The sequence below is a fragment of the Hemiscyllium ocellatum genome, chromosome 20 (assembly GCF_020745735.1).
Source record: "Hemiscyllium ocellatum isolate sHemOce1 chromosome 20, sHemOce1.pat.X.cur, whole genome shotgun sequence".
Taxonomy (NCBI): domain Eukaryota; kingdom Metazoa; phylum Chordata; class Chondrichthyes; order Orectolobiformes; family Hemiscylliidae; genus Hemiscyllium; species Hemiscyllium ocellatum.
In genome coordinates this window covers 40488547-40508370 of record NC_083420.1, presented here as the reverse complement: position 1 = coordinate 40508370, position 19824 = coordinate 40488547, and the positions used below count along the sequence as shown (strand labels likewise).

At 40.5% G+C, this 19824-nt stretch overlaps 1 protein-coding gene across 1 annotated transcript in view; it reads left to right on the top strand.

The window, feature by feature from the left end:
• The window catches only part of LOC132825607 (protein ELFN1-like), a 59340-nt gene that overhangs the window by 2858 nt on the left and 36658 nt on the right, over positions 1-19824 (top strand). Inside the window, exon 2 of the mRNA XM_060840990.1 lies at positions 713-873. Within this exon, the coding sequence (XP_060696973.1) occupies positions 713-873 (161 nt within the window). The remainder of the gene's footprint in view (positions 1-712; positions 874-19824) is intronic.

Genomic DNA, 19824 nt, shown 5'->3' with positions numbered 1-19824 from the left:
AATTTGTTAAAAAAAGGTATTTTGCAAAGACAGCTGAAAAAGTTATCCAGAAAGTTCTTAAGATTTGGAATTTGCAAAGTATCTTTTTAATTGTCTGAATATTCTAATTGATTTGCCTATTAATAATGGTGTGTATTGTTAACACATTGTTACTTTCCAGCAAGAACCAAGTGGCCCCAGATACAAATCAACATTGAGCCAAATATGAAGCAGCTATCCAATCACTGTCTCTCTCGCTCACTTTTTATGACATCTTTATGTTACCCAATTATCAACCCAATGATCCATTACTATCAAGGTTACACACTCCGACATGAACAGTGAGCACACCCATAAACCATAAATCTCTATTACAAGATGGATTCCGAGTAAGGTTTCTGAGCCAGAGCTCGTCCACTCTGATCACTTTTTTTTCCTTTCTTTTCTGTTTTCTTGTTTTTTTTTCACTTTCTATACCTTTGTTTAACTCTTGACCTGAGCTCAGTCAGCATTGGCAGCAGTGAGAACCCACCATGGAACTCACACGGGCCCACCACGCAGACCTCGAATGGGCTGAGTGCTGACCTTGAGTGTGCCCGATGTGGAAGAGAGCATGCCCAACGATAACCTCAATTGAGCCCTGTACATATCTCAAATGGGCCCAGCACGGAGGAGAATGTGCCCAGAGTGGACCTCGAATGAGCCCTGACTTACTTTTCTACGGTGAACACAGGACCTGACGTCGGTATCAGTGGCTGCTACATCAGTGGAAATGACGCCAGCAAGATAGACCTGGCAGAGAAAGATGGCGCCTGGTATTGGCGACTTCATCGTTGGTTGGATCCAAGGCCAGTAGTGGCTAAGTGGAGGCACAAGGACATCACAGCGATGTCGGTGAGGGAGGTGACTCCGATGTTGTTTGGTGCAGTGCAGGCAACAGTGAGGCAGCAGTGGAGGAGTATCACCCTGCAGCAAAAGGTGGCACCTGAGGATCGGTGACTTTGACGTTGGTTGGGTTTGGTGTAGATGGTGACGAAGCAGTGGAGGAGGGATGGCAGCATAGGCGTCGTTGATGGTGATAAGCTGGCTCACGACTGATGACTGTCTTTAAGCTATATCATTCATTTCTTCTTTTTCCTTACTCTTAAATTATTTGAAATGGCACCGAATCATGGTGACAATGAAAGCTTTTCACTTATTTTATTGTATTCTTACTGTAAAGTACACGTGACAATAAAATCATTCAATCATTCAAAAATCTATACTGTCTTTCATGATTTGAGCATTTTCAATTCTATCCTGGAAGGTCTTAAAAGACAAGGGACAGGTGAAAACAGAAATGACCTCTGCAACTGTCAGGGTGAGCATCTGTCAATGAATTCAAGGATTTTATAACTATTTTTCATTGCTAAAACTATAGCCTTTTGAAAAAACAAATGCCAAAAACTATCAGTAAATCCCTGCAACTTTGCATATCCTTTTTGTTATAGGGCTGGTAAATTGAACTGCATTTGATCATAGCAATTTCCCTGCCGTTTTAAATCTTCAGTTGTATGACTTCATGTTAATTGCCCAAGTAACAATGCAGATTAATCTACTTCTTTTAAAATTGTAAATTACTCAATAGTCATAAGATATATGACTATAATGGAATCTTGGGGTACTGATGGTGTCGTAAACAAGAACAACAATTTTGAAATGATTTTAAATGCCAACATTCAGTGATGAAATTGTTCTTTTATTTCTGAACACTAATTGGGTATAAACAGGCTGGGAGTCTCTACTAAAAGAAAGACAAGGATCTGGAGTTATCTAACAGAAATATTTACAATTATGAATTGATTTGATAAGACTAATATAGAGAAAATGTTTTCATTTCCAGAGGACACCAAAATTCGAAGCTACAAATAATTGTAATAAATCCAATAAGAAATTCAGCAGAAATTTCTTTAAAGGAGAAATAGGAACAGGAGTAGACTGTACAAACCTGTTCTGCCATTCAACGAGGTGATAGTTCATTGTCGCCTCAATTCCATTTTCCCACCTGCTCATCATTTTCCTTCATGCCCTGACAGATCAAACATCTGTTTATTCCAGCCTTAAGTGTATTGAATAATGGAGCATCCACAGCCTTCTAGGTTCACAGCTATTTGAGTGAAGTCAATTCTCCTCATGATTTCATTTAGGAATTTCTCCTAAGCAATCCGCTTCTTATTTGAGACTATTCTTCACCTCCCAGTCCATTTGTGCTTTAGGTTCTCAGCCAGAAGAAACAATTTCTCAGTGTCTACCCCAGCAGATCCCAGCAGAATCTTATTTGTTCCAATGAGATCATCTATCGTTTCCCTGAAAATAATGAATTTACATGGCCTATCATCATTGAACCCTCTCATCCCAGGAGAAAGTGAGGACTACTGATACTGGAGATCAGAGCTGAAAATGTGTTGCTGGAAAAGCTCAGCAGGTCAGGCAGCATCCAATGAGCAGGAGAATCGATGTTTCGGGCACAAGCCCTTCTTCAGGAAGGGCTCATGAAGAAGGGTTCATGCCCGAAACGTTGATTCTCCTGCTCCTTGGATGCTGGCTGACCTGCTGAGCTTTTCCAGCAACACATTTTCAACTCTCATCCCAGGAACCAAGTTAATGAACCTGCATTTTCTGCCTCCACCACAAGCATTTTGTTCCTTACTTGGGGGTTCATTAGCTCAGTTGACTGGACAGGGAATTGAGATGTAGAGTCAACACCAAAAGCATGTTTTCAATTCCCACACTGTCTAAGGTCACTATGAAGGTCCTGCCTTCTTAACCTTGCCCCTCACCTAGGGTAGGTTAAACTTAACACCAGTCATCTCTTTCTAATAACAGAGCCGCCCTACGGTTCTCTAGGATTACATTGACTTTACCCTTATTAAATTATTAAGTATGAAGACCAAATTCAGATATAATCTGATTTAAATCCTATTAAATTTTAATGAGAATTCTTTCTTCCTTCACTCCAAACCCCTTGCAGTAAAGAACAACATGCCATTTTCTTTCTTTTTGAAGAGAATGTGGCAATCTACTGTTAGGAATAATTGAGATGCGTAATACAAATTATAGGAATTATAAATTAACAGAAAGCTAGATAACTCTAAGGGAAAAAGGAGTAGCTGGTGGGTTAAATGAAGGAGGTTTAGCAGGAGGCTCATGTGGATTTGAAAAGCTAGCATTGGACAGTATGTCAATAGACTTGTTTCTGTGCTGTGGACTTTATGTAAATGTTTCACATAAAAGTAGCTTTGACTTCCAAGAGGCCAGTGCTTCCCCAATCTTTCACACTGTCACCCAATATCAAGGTTTGAAAAATGTTATGACCTCTCACTGAGAAATATGGGAAGAGGCCAGGGAGGCCATTTGAGTAGGGGCCTGTTAGAGCTGGAGCACAGATATCATAACACAATCAGAGCTCCATGGTGTCTATTGCTGCTTTAGAGTTTGGGAGCTCAAACTTTCAGCTTATGATCCTAATAGGGGTCACTTTGGACCTTGGACTTTGGATAGTGTAATGTAGCACGCAACACTATGAGCTTACACTATTATACTTAGAAAATATAAACTGCTTAGCACAAATATCTCAACTGAGCTAACAACTTGCAATTATTTCATATCTTTAACCTAGTAAAGCATCCAAAACATATCATAGGAGAATCATTAATAGAGGTTTCATATTGCGGGAGGCAGTAGCGTAGTGGCAATGTCACAGCTTTAGTTATCAACAACCCTGGGATCTAATGTTCTAGGGACAAGAGTTTGAATCCCAACATGGCAGTTCTGAAAGTTGAATTCAACATAAACTGGAATTAAAAGCAAGTCTAATGGCAATCATTGTTGATTGTCATAAACACTCATCTTATTGACTAATATCCTTAAGGGAAGGAAATCTGCCATCCTTGCCTGGTCTGGCCTGAATGCAACTCCAGGCCATAGTAATGCAGTTAACTCTTGACAGCCTTCTGAAATGGCCTAGCAAGCCGCTCAGTTCAAAGGGCATTTAGGGATGAGTAACAAATGCTGGCCTTGTGAGCAATGTCCACATCCCAAGAAGAATAAAAAATATTGAACAATAGAAAGAGGTAATACCACAAATGATTTGTCAAAGAAGTAGGATTTATAAAGCATTTTAAAGGAAAAAGATAAACACTGTTCATTAAAGATATTAAAGTTTTATAGTCAGAAATAAGCGGGTTAAACTTTGGATCTTCATTGAAGGCCTGTTGAAACTCCAAATATATTGTATCTACTGTATTAATCTTGTTTACATTTCTGTTGCTTCTTCAAAGAAGTCAATAAGATTGGTCAAGCAAGAATATCCTTTTTAATATCTGTACTGTTTTTTAAAAATATATATTTGAATAAAGATTTAATTATCAGTTTAACGCCAGCATTAAACTAATGGGTCTATTGTTACCCGGACTTGTTCTATTTAACATTTTAAATAGAGGAGTTACATTCACAATCCCTCAGAACTTTGAAATATTTCCTTTCCTAATGAATTTCTATACTGCCTCTGCTGTCTCTTCCTTACATTTTTAATAGGTGTAGATGCAATTAATCTGTATCAGTCATCAATCCTAAATTTGTTTATCAATATCTTGCCCCTTTCTACCTCAAATGTCTTTTGCTTTTAAATCTCTTCTTCTAATGTATCATCTACTATCTTAGTTGTTAATAAGTTATTTTGCCTCTCTATTTACCTGGAAAGTACAGAGGAAAATTAATTACTTAATGTTTGGCATTTGCTAGCCTAACCTGCAACAATTCGATCTTGTAAAGAATGTGAGTTTAAGGCCTGTGCGTTTAAGAATAGTTCAAATGCTGACTGTAAAGTAACTGGTCAAGATAGAACGTAGGTTCAACATCTACTCTGCACTCAGTCTAATACATTCTTTCCAGCAGAGGCTTCACCTGGGGAAGTGACAAAATTGCACAGGTTTTATGTACTGATTCCTAGCAAAATATTTTTCTCCCGCTTCTTTAAGATCATGAAAGGCTTCCATATGATAAGCCAGATTTCAACTTTTAGATGGGTCATATATTTAATTTAGTCCTTAATAAATCCAAGAAACATCTTTATCAAGAGGGTGGACGGAATATATAAGACCTTATTGCAAATGGAGTGGTTGAAGAGAGTAGCATTGATGCATATAAGGAGAAGCTAGGTAAATACATAAGAGAAAGAAATAAAAAGTTATGCTGAGATGGTGAAGTGGGGAGACAGGAAGCACATCAGGATCATAAACTCCAGCAGAAACCCAATGGGTTGGACAGGTGTTTCTATGCTTTAAATTCTATTAATACTTTATTCTTAAGAATTTATTTCTCCTACTTTGTCTCACAACGTTAAAATAACTCAGAATTCTCCCTGATGCTGTATGTCTCTCAGCATGAATTGTCCATATTTAAAGACACAGTCTAAACAGGATTCACAGTTGCGTTTGAACTGTATAATTGCATGTAATGGGCAAAGTGGCTGTTTACATTCCCTAATTAATGCAGTTGCTGGAGTGCTGAAATTACCCATGTACAGCAGCTTCGCTACTAGGCAAGCACAGCCCTGAAAATTGGTCCACAGTGCAAACTCAATTTAATGCTTGTGTGCACAGCAAAATAACTTTGCAAATGTTCAAGCTCGAGTGAACAACAAGGAGAGAAATGAAGAGCGAAAGCTTTTACGTTGAAGGGACCTTGTCCTCGCTGTTCATTTTTCTTCTACTGTTGTGAAAATGGTCAACTGAAATGAATGGAAATTGCAACTTTTCTTTACATATGCCTTCAATCTTTCAGTCCAATGATATTTTGTGCAGTAAGCTCATGTAAGGAAGTAGAAGGGGGGAATGGGATGACTGTGGAATTAGGGGAAAGGTTGAATGTGTACTGGTGTGTGTGGAGTGTAGTGAGAAAATTGGCTGATTAGCCTGTCACTGTCCTGACAACTTTTGCTTTACAATTAGTCACAGTCACATTCAATATTCACACTTTCAAATATTTATGTAACTCTTTCAAGTTCTTCTGATGTCAACCCAGCTCAGTTGGTAGTGCTTGTGATTTAAAGATCCACTCGAGATCTGTCTCATAATGTTGTTGATTATTAAGCAGATACTCTCAACCATTTGTAAGTAACCTTCGTTTTACCTGTAACTTTCTGGAAAGTAGCTGGTGCCTTGCATCCAGTTGAATTTTGTTAATGCTTCCTCATGTTAAAGGCAGTTTGTTAATTAAGTTGACTTGGAAGTCAAGCAGAACTTTTAAAACCTTTGCTGCACTGATTCAGATTTCTCAGGAGATTGGTTAACCTGGGGTCAGTAAATGACAAATGTACCCTGTGTGTAAAGTACAAAAAGTGGAGAAAGTGAAGTCGCATGGGGTCCAGAGTGTACCAGCTAGATGGATAGAGAACTGGCTGGGCAGCAGGACACAGAGAGTAGTAGTGGAAGGGAGTTTCTTAAAATGGACAACTGTGCCCAGTGGTGTTCCAAAGGGATCCATGCTGGGGCCACTATTGTTTGTAATAGACATAAATGATCTGGAGGAAGGTATAGGTGATCTGATTAGCCAGTTTGCAGATGACACAAAGATTGGTGATGTAGCAGATATTGAAGGGGACTGTCAGAGAATGAAGCAGAATATAGGTAATTTGGAGAGTTAGGCAGAGAAATGGCAGATGGAGTTAAATTGGAGCAAATGCGAGGTGATGCGTTTGGAAGATGCAATTCAAGAGTGACTGTATGGTAAATGGAAAAGCCCTGGGGAAAATTGATGCAAAGGGAGATCTGAATGTTCGGGTCCATTGTACCCTGAAGGTGGCAACGTGGCTCGATACAGTGGTCAAGAAGTATTATGGCATGCTTTCGTTCATCAGACTGGCTATTGAGTACAAGAGTTGGCAGGTTATATTACAGTTGTATAAGACTTTGGTTCAGCCATATTTGGAATATTATGTACAGTTCTGGGTGCAACATTGCCAAAAGGATGTGGATGCTTTAGAGAGGGTGCAGAGGACGTTCACCAGGATGTTGCCTGGTATGGAGGGTGCTAGCTATGAAGAGAGGTTGAGTAGATTTGGATTATTTTCATTAGAAGGATGGAGGCTGGTTGGGGGGGCTGTGTGGGGGAGGTGTGGGGGAAGCTTGATTGAGGTCTACAAAATTATGAGAGGACTAACAAGAAGCTTTTTCCCAGAGTAGGGGATTCAGTTACTAAAGGTCATGAGTTCAAGGTGAGAGGAGAAAAATTTAAGGGAGATGCGTGTGGAAAGTTCTTTATGCAGCGGGTGATGGGTACCTTGAACGCATTGCCAATGGAGGTGGTAGAGGCAGGCACGATAGTGTCATTTAAGATGTATCTAGACAGATACATGAATGGACAGGGAGCAGAGGGATACAGATCTTTCAAAAATAGGCGACAAGTTTAGGTAGAGGATCTGGATTGGTGCAGGCTTGGAGAGCCGAAGGCCCTGTTCCTGAGCTGTAAGGTTCTTTGTTCTTTGCTCTTTGTCCTTTGTAACTCCATTCCAGGGGTGATTTCCCATTGCCCTTTCTGAGTTGCATCATATCAATCCAAGATATTTTTGGTGTTTATTTAATTCATTTTCTCCCCTTTTGCGTTATCCTATTTTGGGCTAATGTGGGTGACCAAACTCTGAGAATTCTGACAGGGCTGTTTTTGTGATCAGCTGGATTGGAGAAAGAGCAGTGTTCATCTGTAAGGACACAATTTTATGTTGTTACTATCCATGGCATTCCAGACTCACTGTTGGTAAAGTGACAAATGTGGAAACACTATTCAGTTTCTATTCAACCAAGATATTGAACTTCACTTTGCAAAAGCGGTGTTCACTTTAACGTCACAAAACTCCAGATAACCAAACATCTTTGAAGATACCCTGGACCTGAGCTGGTATCCATATGGTCCAATATGAAACTGAGCTGTAATAAGCCAGGGAATTCTCAGCTATTTTCTGCAATAACCTATCGTGGGGAATCTTATCAAATTCTTTACTGAAATCCATATATACCTTATCAACCGCTTTACCCTCATCTATCTGTTTGGTCACCTTCTCAAAGAACTCAAAAAGATGTGTGAAGCACGACTTACCCTTTACAAAATTGTGTTGACTATTCCTAATCATTTTATTCCATTCTAGATGATTATAAATCCTATGTCTTATAATCTTTGCCAATACTTTACCCACAGCAAAGTAAGGCTCACTGGTCTGTAATTACCAAGGTTGTCTCTACTCCCCTCTTGAACAAGGGAACAGCATTTGCTATCCTCCAGTCTTCTGGCACTATTCCTGTAGATAATGACAACATAAAGATCAAAGCTAAAGTCTCTGCAATCTCCTCCCTAGCTTCCCAGAGAATCCTAGGAAAAATCCCATCCAGGGGACTTTTCTATTTTCACACCTTCCAGAATTGCTAACACTTCCTCCTTATGAACCTCAATCCCATCTCGTCTAATCGCCTGTATCTCAGTATTCTCCTCAACAACACTGTCTTTTTCCTGTGTGAATACTGATGAAAAATATTCATTTAGTTCCTCTCCTATCTCTTTGGACTCCACGCACAACTTCCCACTACTGTCCTTGACTGGCCTTAATCTTACTCTGGTCATTCTTTTATTCCTGACATACCTATAGAAAGCTTTAGGGTTTTCCTTGATCCTACCTGCCAAAGACTTCTCTTGTTCTCTCTTGGCTCTCTTAGCTCTCTCTTTAGGTCTTTCCTGGCTAACTTGTGTATCTCAAGTATCTCTCAGGAGGGAGGCTTATGCAAAGATGAGCCTTCACGCCTCAGCTTTACGTAAGCCTCCTTCTTCCTCTTGACAAGAGATTCAACTTCTTTAGTAAACCATGGTTCCCTCGTTCGTCCACTTCCTCCCTGCCTGACACGTACATACTTACCAAGGGCATGCAGCAGCTGTTCCTTGAGTAAGCCCCACATTTCAATTGTACCAATCCCCTGCAGTTTCCTTCCCCATCCTATGCATCCTAAACCTTGCCTAATTACCTTTCACCCAACTACAACTCTTGCCCTGTGTTATTTACCTATCCCTTTCTATCGTTAAAGTAAATGTAACTGAATTGTGGTCACTATCACCAAAGTGCTCACCTACCTCCAAATCTAACACCTGGCCCGATTCATTACCCAGTACCAAATCCAATATGGCTTTGCGTCTTGTTGGCCTGTCAATATGCTGTTTCAGGAAACCCTCCTGCACACATTGGACAAAAACTGACCCATCTGAAGTACTTGAACTATAGCCTTTCCAGTGAATATTTGGAAAGTTAAACTCCCTCACAACAACTACCCTGTTACTTTCACTCCTTTCCAGAATTTCTTGCAATCCTTTCCTCTACACCTCTGGAACTTTTTGGACCTATATGAAACTCTGAACAAAGTGACCTCTCCTTTCCTAACCTTAGCCAATACTATCTCAGTAGCCACATACTCATCAAACATCTATTCTGCCACTGTAAAACTGTCCTTGACTAACATGCCACACCTCCCCCTCTTTTACCACCTTCCCTGATCTGACTGGAACATCTAAACCCCGGAACCTGCAACAGCCATTCCTGTCCCTGCTCTATCCATGTCTCCAAAATGGCCATAACGTCAAAGTCCCAGGTACCAACCCATGCTGCAAGTTCACCAACTTTATTCCGGATGTGTCTCGAGTTGAAGTAGACACACTTCAAACCACCTTCCTGCCTGCTGGTACACTCCTGTGAACTTGAAGCCTTATTCGTGATCTCACTACTCTCAAGTTCGCAACACTGGAGCTACAATTCAGGTTCCCATCCCCTTGCTGAATTAGTTTAAACCCTCCTGAAGAGCATTAGCAAATATCCACCCCAGGATATTGGTACCCGTCTGGTTCAGATGTAAACCATCCCATTTGCAGAGGTCCCAACTACCCCAGAGTAACCCATTCTAAAGCTGCACAAGGACTTGGAGAGATCACATCTTGAATACTGTGTACAGATTTGGTTTCCTTATTTAAAAAGGAAATTGCTTTGGAAATTGTTCAGAGAAGCTTCACAACTGATTCTTGAGTTGAGCAGTTATGAAGAAAGGTTGGCCTGTATTCTGTGGAGGTTAGACGAATGAGAAATGATGTTATTGAAACATGAAATGTTAAAATGTTTTCAGGGGACTGGCCAACATGAATGCTGAAAAGATGTTTTCCTTTGTAAGGAAGATTAGGGAAGATAGTTTACAAATAAGAAGTCTCCTATTTCAGAGTTAAGGAGAATTTCTTTCTTTTAGAGAGCAGTGAGTCTATGGAATTCTCTTCTTTAGAGAACAATGTCATTGAATATTTTGAAAATAGAGATAGGTTGATTCTTGCTTGACAAAGCATTTCTTAAAATGTTGTCATGGTTGTAATGTAGGAAACTGGCAATACTTTGTACACAACAAACAGTAACAAGACAACGAACAGATAATCTGTTAGTGATTTTGGTTGAGAGTTCAACATTGATCAGGATTTTGAAAACTCTCTTGTTCTCCTTCAAGATGGTATGAATAGACCTTATACATCTACCTGATATTGCAGAAAGCAATTCTGTTGAATGTTTCAACCAAAAGACAGTACTGCAGTCTGTTTTGGGAGTGGAGCCTGAACCCACAGATGATTGCCTCAAAAGCAAAAGTAATATCCCAAAATCACAGCTGAACTTTGGTTGCTGCTACCCTTAGAACAAAAAATAAGTCCTGTTAAGAAGGGGAGTGAAACAATCAAAAAGATTAAGAAAAAAATATACATTTTTTTCCATCTCATTTTTGACATTCAAACCTGCAACTGGCCTTTTAAAAAATAGATCATGCACTTAGGTAGTGCACTTTAAAAAATAGATCATAGATACTAGCAAAGGCTGCTAAATACACTTAGTATATTTTATTAATGAACCTTTTATGTAAGCCTTATTACACTGTGCACTTAGATAGAACACTCAATTTAATGACACTAGAAACCTTATGTTTCATTATTTATATAAACATAACTGGATTCTTCAAATTCTCAAGTCAATTGAATTGAAATTTCATTATACCAAATGACAAAATTTTCATTTAAGCTACAAACACTTGTTATTACTTGACACATCTTTGACACATCTCAGCTTTTTATCTGCTCATTCTTTCGTTATCTTTCCTCATTACTGGTCTGTCGTATTTCATTTCTGTCTATCTTCATTTCTTGGTTCCCCTTAGTCCTGTCAAGGGGCCAACGTGCTCTCACTGCCCTCTGCTGATGTCATCTCTATCAGGTTGCCAGGAGCTAGCCTGCCAAATATGTGTCAGCTTGGCATATAGCAGTCTGGCTGCTATGTCAGCAGGTTGTAGGTTCAAGCCCTATGCTAGTGCTGCTGTCAGAGCAACCATACTTTGAATGAGGTCTATCTGCCTTCTCAGATGTATGTTCCCAGTTCCGGCTGTTGAGTTTTATTCTACCAAAATGGCACACCAGATTCTGTTAATAGTTAATGCATTGATTTTGAAATTCCCTACATTCAGGGAAAATTCCATTTGTTTGCAAAACAATGAATGCAACTCCTTTATTCAAAAATGGAAAGACACAGTAAGTAGCAAACTGCAGGAAAGTTAGCTTAATATCACTCATAAGTAAACTGTTAGAAGCTATTATAATTTATGCTATAGCAGCTCACTTAGAAAAGTTAATCAAGCAGTCAGTATGGTTTTGAGGAAGGGAAATCATGTTTAACCAACTTATTGGGATTTCTTTGAGGAAGTCCCATGTGTTGTGGATAAAAGGGGAAGTGGTGAATTTACTGTAAGATTTCCAGAAGTCATGAAATAAGAGGTTATTGTCAAAAATAAAAGCCCGTGGTGTAAGGGTTAACATATTGGTATGGATAGAACATGGCAGATCTAACAAGAGTATAGAATAGATATAATTTTCTGACTGGCAAAGTTTAATGAGTGATGTGTCACAGGGATCAGTAGTGGAGCCTCAACTATTTCCAATTTATATAAATGATTTGGATGAAGGGGTGGAGGTTATAGTTGCTATATTTACTAAAGACACAAAGATTTTTGGTTAATTAAGTTATGAAGTAGAAATGAGGCTGTAAAGGGACATTAATAAATTAAGCCAATTGGCAAAAGTCTGGCAGGTAAGGTATAATGAGAGAAAATGTGAAATTGACCATTTTGGTGGGAAGAATGAAAGAGATTGCAAAACTATGAACTGCAGAGGGATCTGCGTGTCCTTGTACGTGAATCACAAAGGTTGCTATTCAGGTATAGATAAAAAAAAAGAAAAAGAAATGCATGTGAGAACTTTTTGTGAGAGGAATTGAGTACTAAGTATGGAGATTATGCTTTAGTTATACAGGACGTTAGTAAGTATTGTGTACAGTGTTGACCTCTTTATTTAAGGAAGGACCTAAGTACATTAGAAACAATTCAGAGAAGGTTTATTAGACTAATACCTTGAATGGGCAGGTTTTCATATGAAAACCAGCACTATATTATCTTCATGGTTGCTGAGTCTTCCTACATTACATTTAGAGTGATCTCAAAAGAGTAAATGCTGGAAAATCTCAGCAGGTCTGGCAGCATCTGTAAGGAGAGAAAAGAGCTGACATTTTGAGTCTAACTGACCCTTTGTTGCTGTTTGCAAGAACATCAAAAGATTTCCCTGACAGATGTGTGACGTGTGAAGTTGGTCATCGGTGATAGTGTACTGTGAGCAATAGACAGTCACCAGTAAGTTTTACTTATTATCGACTTTTTCCTTCCATTGAAGACAACAGAATGCTGCTTTGTGCCACCGTATTACTTACAAAGATCAATTTAATCGCTATAAGCTGTAAATTCAAGTCTTAACTTTTCTTTCGACCTTTCTCACCGTTGGAAATCCACTTGTTACACGTGCATGGCTGAGAATATTAACTCACCCTTACTAAGACCATAACACATAGGAGCAGAAATTAGGCCATTCAGCCCATTGAATCTGCTCTGCCTTTCAGTCACAGCTGATAACGTTCTCAACCCATTCTCACGCTTTCTCTCCATATTCCTTGATCCCCTTGATATTCAAGAACCTATCTGCTTCAGTCTTAAATATACTCAATGACCTGGCCTCCACAGCCCTGCGTGGCAATTAATTCCACGCATTCACCAGTCTCTGACTGAAGAAGTTTCTCCTTATCTCTGTTCTAAAAGGTCTTCCCTTTGCTCTAAGGCTATGCCCTCGAGACTTCGTCCCTCCTACCAATGGAAACACCTTTCCAAAGTCTACTCTGTCCAGGCCATTTGGTATTCTGTATGTTTCAATTAACTTCCCCCTCACCCTTCTAAATTCCATCAAGTATAGACTCAGAGACCCCAAACGTTCCTCATATGTTCAGCTTTTCATTCTTGGATCATTCTTGTTAACCTCCTCTGACAATGCTTCAGGGCCGGTACATCCTTCCTGAGATATGGGGATCAGGACTGTGCACAATACTCCAAATTTGGTCTGACCAGAGCTTTGTAGAGCCTCAGAAGTACATCCCTGCTTTTATATTTAAGTCCTCTCAAAATAAATGCCATCGTTGCATTTGCCTTCCTAACTACTGACCCAACCTTTAAGTTTACCTGAGAGAATCCTAGACTAGAACTCCCAATTTTTGCACTTCAGACTTCTAAATTTTTTCCCCATTTAGAAAATAGTCCATGCTTCTATTCTTCCTACCAAAGCACATGACTTCACACTCTCCCACATTGTACTCCATCTGCCACTTCTTTGCTCACTCTCCTAACCTGTCCAAATTCTTCTGCAGCCTCCCTGCCTCCTCAATGCTACCTGTCCCTCTTTGCTATCTTTGTATCATCCACAAACTTAGACAGAATGCCCTCAGTTCCTTCATCTAGAATGTTAATGTACAAAGTGAAAAGGGTGTAGGTTTGCTCGCTGAGCTGTAGGTTTGATATCCAGATGTTTCATTACCTGGCTAGGTAACATCATCAGTGGCGACCTAGCCAGGTAATGTTACTTAGCCAGGTAATGAAACGTCTGGATATCAAACCTACAGCACAGCGAGCAAACCTACACTCTAAACCTCAACCTGAGCTACAAACCTTCACAAACCTTGCAACAAAGTGAAAAGTTGTGTTCCTAACACTGAGCCTTGCGGAACACCACTTGTCACTGGCTGCCGTCTTGAGTAGGACCTTTTTATCCTCACTCTCTGCTTTCTGCCAGACAGCCAAGCTTCTATCCATGCTGGCACCTTGCCTCTGACACCAGGGGCCCTTATCTTACGCAGTAGCCTCCTGTGCAGCACATTGTCAAAAGGCTTCTTGAAGTCAGATGGATAACATCCATTGGCTCTCCTTGGTCTAAACTGCTCATTACTTCCTCAAAGAATTGGATACTGTTGGGGGTGGGGGGTGACTTACCAGGGGTAAGTAGTGAGGCAAGGTCTCTGGCACAAAGTCTGTCCCTGTTGTTCAGAGAAAAGTGGGAAGAGGTACACAGCATTAGTCATCGGCGTCTCCAGAGCTAGGGAGACAGACAGGAGATTTTGTTGGAATGAGAGAGACTCACAGTTGGTGTGTTGCTTCCCAGGTGCCAGGGTTCATGATGTCTCTGATCGTGTTTTCGGAATCCTTGCGGGGGAGGGGGAGCAGCCCCAGCTGTGGTCCACAAAGGCACCAACGACATAGGTAGGAAAAGAGATGAAGATTTAAGACAGAAATTCTGGGAGCTAAGGTGGAGGTTAGAGCTAGGACAAACAGAGTTGTATCTGTGGTTTGTTGTCTGAGCCACATGCTAGCGAGGCGAGGAATAGGAAGAGAGAGGAGTTGGACACATGGCTACAGAGATGGTGCAATAGGGAGGGTTTTGGATTCCTGGATAATTGGGGCTCTTTCTGGGGTAGGTGGGAACTCTACAAACAGGATGGTCTTCATCTGAACCAGAGGGGTACCAATATCCTGGGGGATACATTTGCTAATGGTCTTCGTGTGGGTTCAAGCTACTTCAGCAAGGGGATGGGAACCTAAGATGTAGTTCGAGTATAGAGGAGGTTGAGAGTAGGGAAGTCTGAAGTAAGGTATCAGGGTTGCAAGAGGGCACCAGCAAGCAAAATGTTGCTTTGAGGTGTGTCTATTTCAACGCCAGGAGAATCCAGAATAAGGTGGGGGAACTTGCAGCATGGTTGGTTACCTGGGATTTCGATGTTGTGGCCATTTCAGAGCAGGGACAGGAATGGTTGTTACATGTTCTGGGATTTAGATGTTTCAGTAAGAACATAGAAGATGGTAAAAGAGGGGGAGGTGTGGCATTGTTTGGGGTGCAGGTGTGTTAGTCGAGGACAGTATTACAGCTGCAGGAAGGACTCATCAACTGAGCTAGTATGGGCTGAGATTAGAAACAGGAAAGGAGTGGTCATCCTGTTGGGGGTTTTCTATAGGCCTCCGAATAGTTCCAAAGATGTAGAGGAAAAGATTGCAAAGATAATTTTCGATAGGAGCAAGAGTGACATTGTAGTTGTTATGAGGGCTTCAACTCCGCAAATATTGACTGGGAATGCTATAGTTCAAGTACTTTAGATGGTTCAGTTTTTGTCCATTGTTTGCAGGAGGGTTTTCTGACACAGTATGTAGACAGGCCAATAAGGGGCAAGGCCACATTAGATTTGGTACTGCGTAATGGACCCGGCCAGGTGTTAGATTTGGAGGTAGGTGAGGACTTTGGTGATAGTGACCACAATTCAGTTATGTTTACTTTAGTGATGGAAAGGGATAGTTCTATACTGCAGGACAAGAGTTATAGCTGTGGGAAACGCAATTGTGATGCAATTAGACAAGATTTAAGATGCATAGGATGGGGAAGGAAACTGCAGGGGATGCACAATAAAAATGTGGAGCTTATTCAAGGAACAGCTACTGTGTATCCATGATAAGTCTGCACCTGTCAGACCGGGAGCAATTGTTGTTGAGCGCAGGAGCTGTGGTTTACTAAGGAAGTTGAATCTCTTGTCAAAAGGAAGAAAAAGGCTTATGTTAGGATGAGATGTAAAGGCTTAGTTAGGGTGATTGAGAGTTACAAGGTAGCCAGGAAAGACCTAAAGGGAGAGCTAAGTGAGGAAGAGATATGACAAGTTATTGGCAGACAGGATCAGGGAAAACCCTAAAGCTTTCTATATGTATAAGGAATAAAAGAATGACTAGAGTAAGATTAGGGCCAATCAAGGACAATAGTGAGAAGTTATGTGTGGAGTCAGAGGAAATAGGGGAAGCGCTAAATTAATATTTTTTGTCAGTAGTCACAGTGGAAAAACACAATGTTGTCCAGGAGAATACTGAGAAATAGGCTATTAAATGAGATGGGATTGAGCTTCAAAAGGAGGAAGTGTTAGCAATTCTGGAAAGTGTGAAAATAGATAAATCCCCAGGTTGGAGGGATTTATCCTCGCATTCTCTGGGAAGGCAGGGATGAAATTGCTGAGACTTCGGCTTCGATCTTTATGTCATCACTGTCTACAGGAATAGTACCAGAAGACTGGAGGGTAGCAAATGTTGTTCCCTTGTTCAAGAAGGGGAGTAGAAACAACACTGATAATTATAGACCAGTGAGCCTTACTTCGGTTGTTGGTAAAGTGTTGGCAAAGGTTATAAGAGATAGGATTTATAATCATCTCAATAGGAATAAGTTGATTAGGGGTAGTCAGCACAGTTCTATGAAGGGTAGATCGTGCCTTACAAACTTTATTGAGTTCTTTGAGAAGGTGACCAAACAGATGGATGAGGGTAAAGCTGTTGATGTGTTGTATCTGGATTCCAGTAAAGCATTTGATAAGGTTCCCCATGATAGGATACTGCATAAAGTATGGAGACATGGGATTGAGGGTGATTTAACGGTTTGGATCAGAAATTGGCTAGCTGAAAGAAGACAGAGGGTGATGGTTGATGTGAAATATTCATACATCCTGGAGTTCAGTTACCAGTGGTGTACCACAAGAATATATTTTGGGTCCACTGCTGTTTGTCATTTTTATAAACAACCTGGATGAGGGCATAGAAGGATGGGTTAGTAAATTTGCAGATGACACCAAAGTAGGTGGAGTTGTGGATACTGCGGAAAGATGTTGCAGGTTACAGAGGGATATAGATAAGCTGCAGAGGTGGGCTGAAAGGTGGCAAATGGTGTTTAATGCAGAAAAGTATGAGGTGATTCACTTTGGAAGGAGTAACAGGAATACAGAGTACTGGGCTAATGGTAAGAATCTTGGTAGTGTAGATGAGCGGAGAGATCTCGGTGTCCACGTGCATAAATCCCTGAAAGTTGCCACCCAGGTTGAAAGGGTTGATAAGAAGGTGTACGGTGTGTTCACTTTTATTGGTAGAGGGATCAAGTTTTGGAGCCATGAGGTCATGTTGCAGCTGAACAAAACTTGTGCCGCCACACTTGGAGCATTGCATGCAGTTCTGGTCACTACATTATAGGAATGATGTGGAAGCTTTGGAAAGGGTTCAGAGGAGATTTACAAAGATGTTGCCTGGTATGGAGGGAAAGTTTTACAAGCAAAGGTTGAGAGACTTGAAGCTGTGTTTGTTAGAGAGAAGAAGGTTGAGAGGTGAATTAATTGAGGCATTCAAGATAATCAGACGATTAGGTTGGGTGGACAATGAGAGACTTTTTTCAAGGATGGTGATGGCTAGCATGAAGGGGCATAGCTTCAAATTGAGGGGTGATGGATATAGGACAGATGCCAGAGGTAGTTACTTTATTCAGAGAGTAATAAGGGCATGGAATGCACTGCCTGCAACAGTAGTAGACTTGCCAACTTTGTGAGAATTTACAGTCATTGGATAGGCATGTGGACGAGAATGGAATAGCTTCAGATTGGTTTCACAAGGCAGCACAACATCGAGGGCCGAAGGGCCTGTACTGTGCTGTAATGTTCTTTGTTCTATATAGAATTCTAACAGATTTGTCAGGCATGACCTCCCCATGATGGAACCATGCTGACTTTGCCTTATTTTACCCTACACTTCCAAGTATTCTAAAATCTCATCCTGCACAATTGATTCCAAATCTTACCTGCAACCAAGGTTAGGCTAATTGGTTTGTAATTTTCTGTCTTTTGCCTTGCTCCATTTTTAAACAGTGATGTCACCTTAATGATTTTCCAATCTTCTGAGATCTTCCCTGATTCTAGCGATTCCTGAACGATCACCATTAATGCCTCTGTTATCTCCAGTTATCTCCTTTAGAATATTGAGGTGTAGTCCATCTGTTCTATTTGATTTATCCATCTTCAGGCCATTCAGTTTTTCTAGCACCTTCTCATTGGTGATAGCCACTATACTTAGCTCTGCCCCTCATTCTCTTGAATTTTTGGCGTATTGCTCATGTCTTCCAACGTGAAGAGTGACGCAAAGTAATTATTCAGTTCCTCAGCCATTTCCTTTTCCCCACTACTATCTCTCCAGTGTCATTTTCCAGCAGCCCAATATCAACTTGTGCTTCATGTTTTCCCCTTATGTATCCAAAGAAACTCTGACAGTCATCCTTTGTATTACTGGCTAGCTTACTCTTATATTTAATCTTCTCCATCCTTATATCTTTTTTTGCAGCCTTTTGTTAAAAGTCAGTCTTAAACTCATATCCCAAAATCCCATGATCCAGGACTCAGAACAACACTGTATTGCACCTTGTCTGTTACCTCACTATCATCTACATACATTGTTTCAGTCTCCACTGCACTACATTGTAATAAGCCTTTAGATATTAAAAGCCCCATTATTAACATGCTCAAGGGAAAGAATGAGAGTAGGAAACTATCTATCCTGAAAAATGTGTGCTGGAATTCCAAAATTAAAGTGGGAAATTTTAGAAAAATGGAGGATGGGCAGCAACCCTGAGGACAGAAACAGAGCTTTTGTATACAATGGGACCTTGATCTGATGGGCCAATGGGCCGAGGAGTGGGGGATAGAATTTAATCTAGATAAATGTGAGTTGCTATATTAAGATTGGGCAAGTCAGGGCAGGACTTATACAGTTAATGGTAAAGTCTTGGGGAGTGTTGCTGAACAAAGAGATCTTGGAGTGCAAGTTAATAATTCCTTGAAAATGGAGTTACAGGTACACATGGTAGCGAAGAAGGCATTTAGTATGCTTGCCTTTATTGGTCAGTGCATTGAATATAGAAATATTGAATATTGGATACATAAGGGGAAAACATGAAGCACAAGTTGATATTGGGCTGCTGGAAAATGACACTGGAGAGATAGTAGTTGGGAAAAGGAAATGGCTGAGGAACTGAATAATTACTTTGCGTCACTCTTCAAGTTGGAAGACATGAGCAATACGCCAAAAATTCAAGAGAATGAGGTCATGTTACAGCCATGTAGGGCATTGGTTAGGCCAGTTTTGGAATACAAAATTCAATTCTGGTCTCCCTGCTATAGGAAAGATATTGTTAAAATTGGAAGGGTTCAGAAATGGTGCCAGGATTGGAGGGTTTGAGCTATGGGGAGAAGCTAAATGGGCTGGGGCTATTTTGCCTAGATCGTTGGAGGCTGAGGGGCGACCAATTCGAGGTTTATAAAATCATGCATGGATAGGGTGAATAGTCAAGATCTTAACCCAACATAGGGAAGTCCAAAACTAGAGGGCATAGGTTTAAGGTGAGAGCAGAAGATTTAACTGAAACCTAAGGAGAACTTTTTCACACAGCGGGTGGTGCATGTGTGAAATGAACTGACGGAGGAAGTGGTGGAGGCTGGTACAATTACAACATTAAAAGGCATCTGGGTGGTTATATGAATAGGAAGGGTTTAGAGGG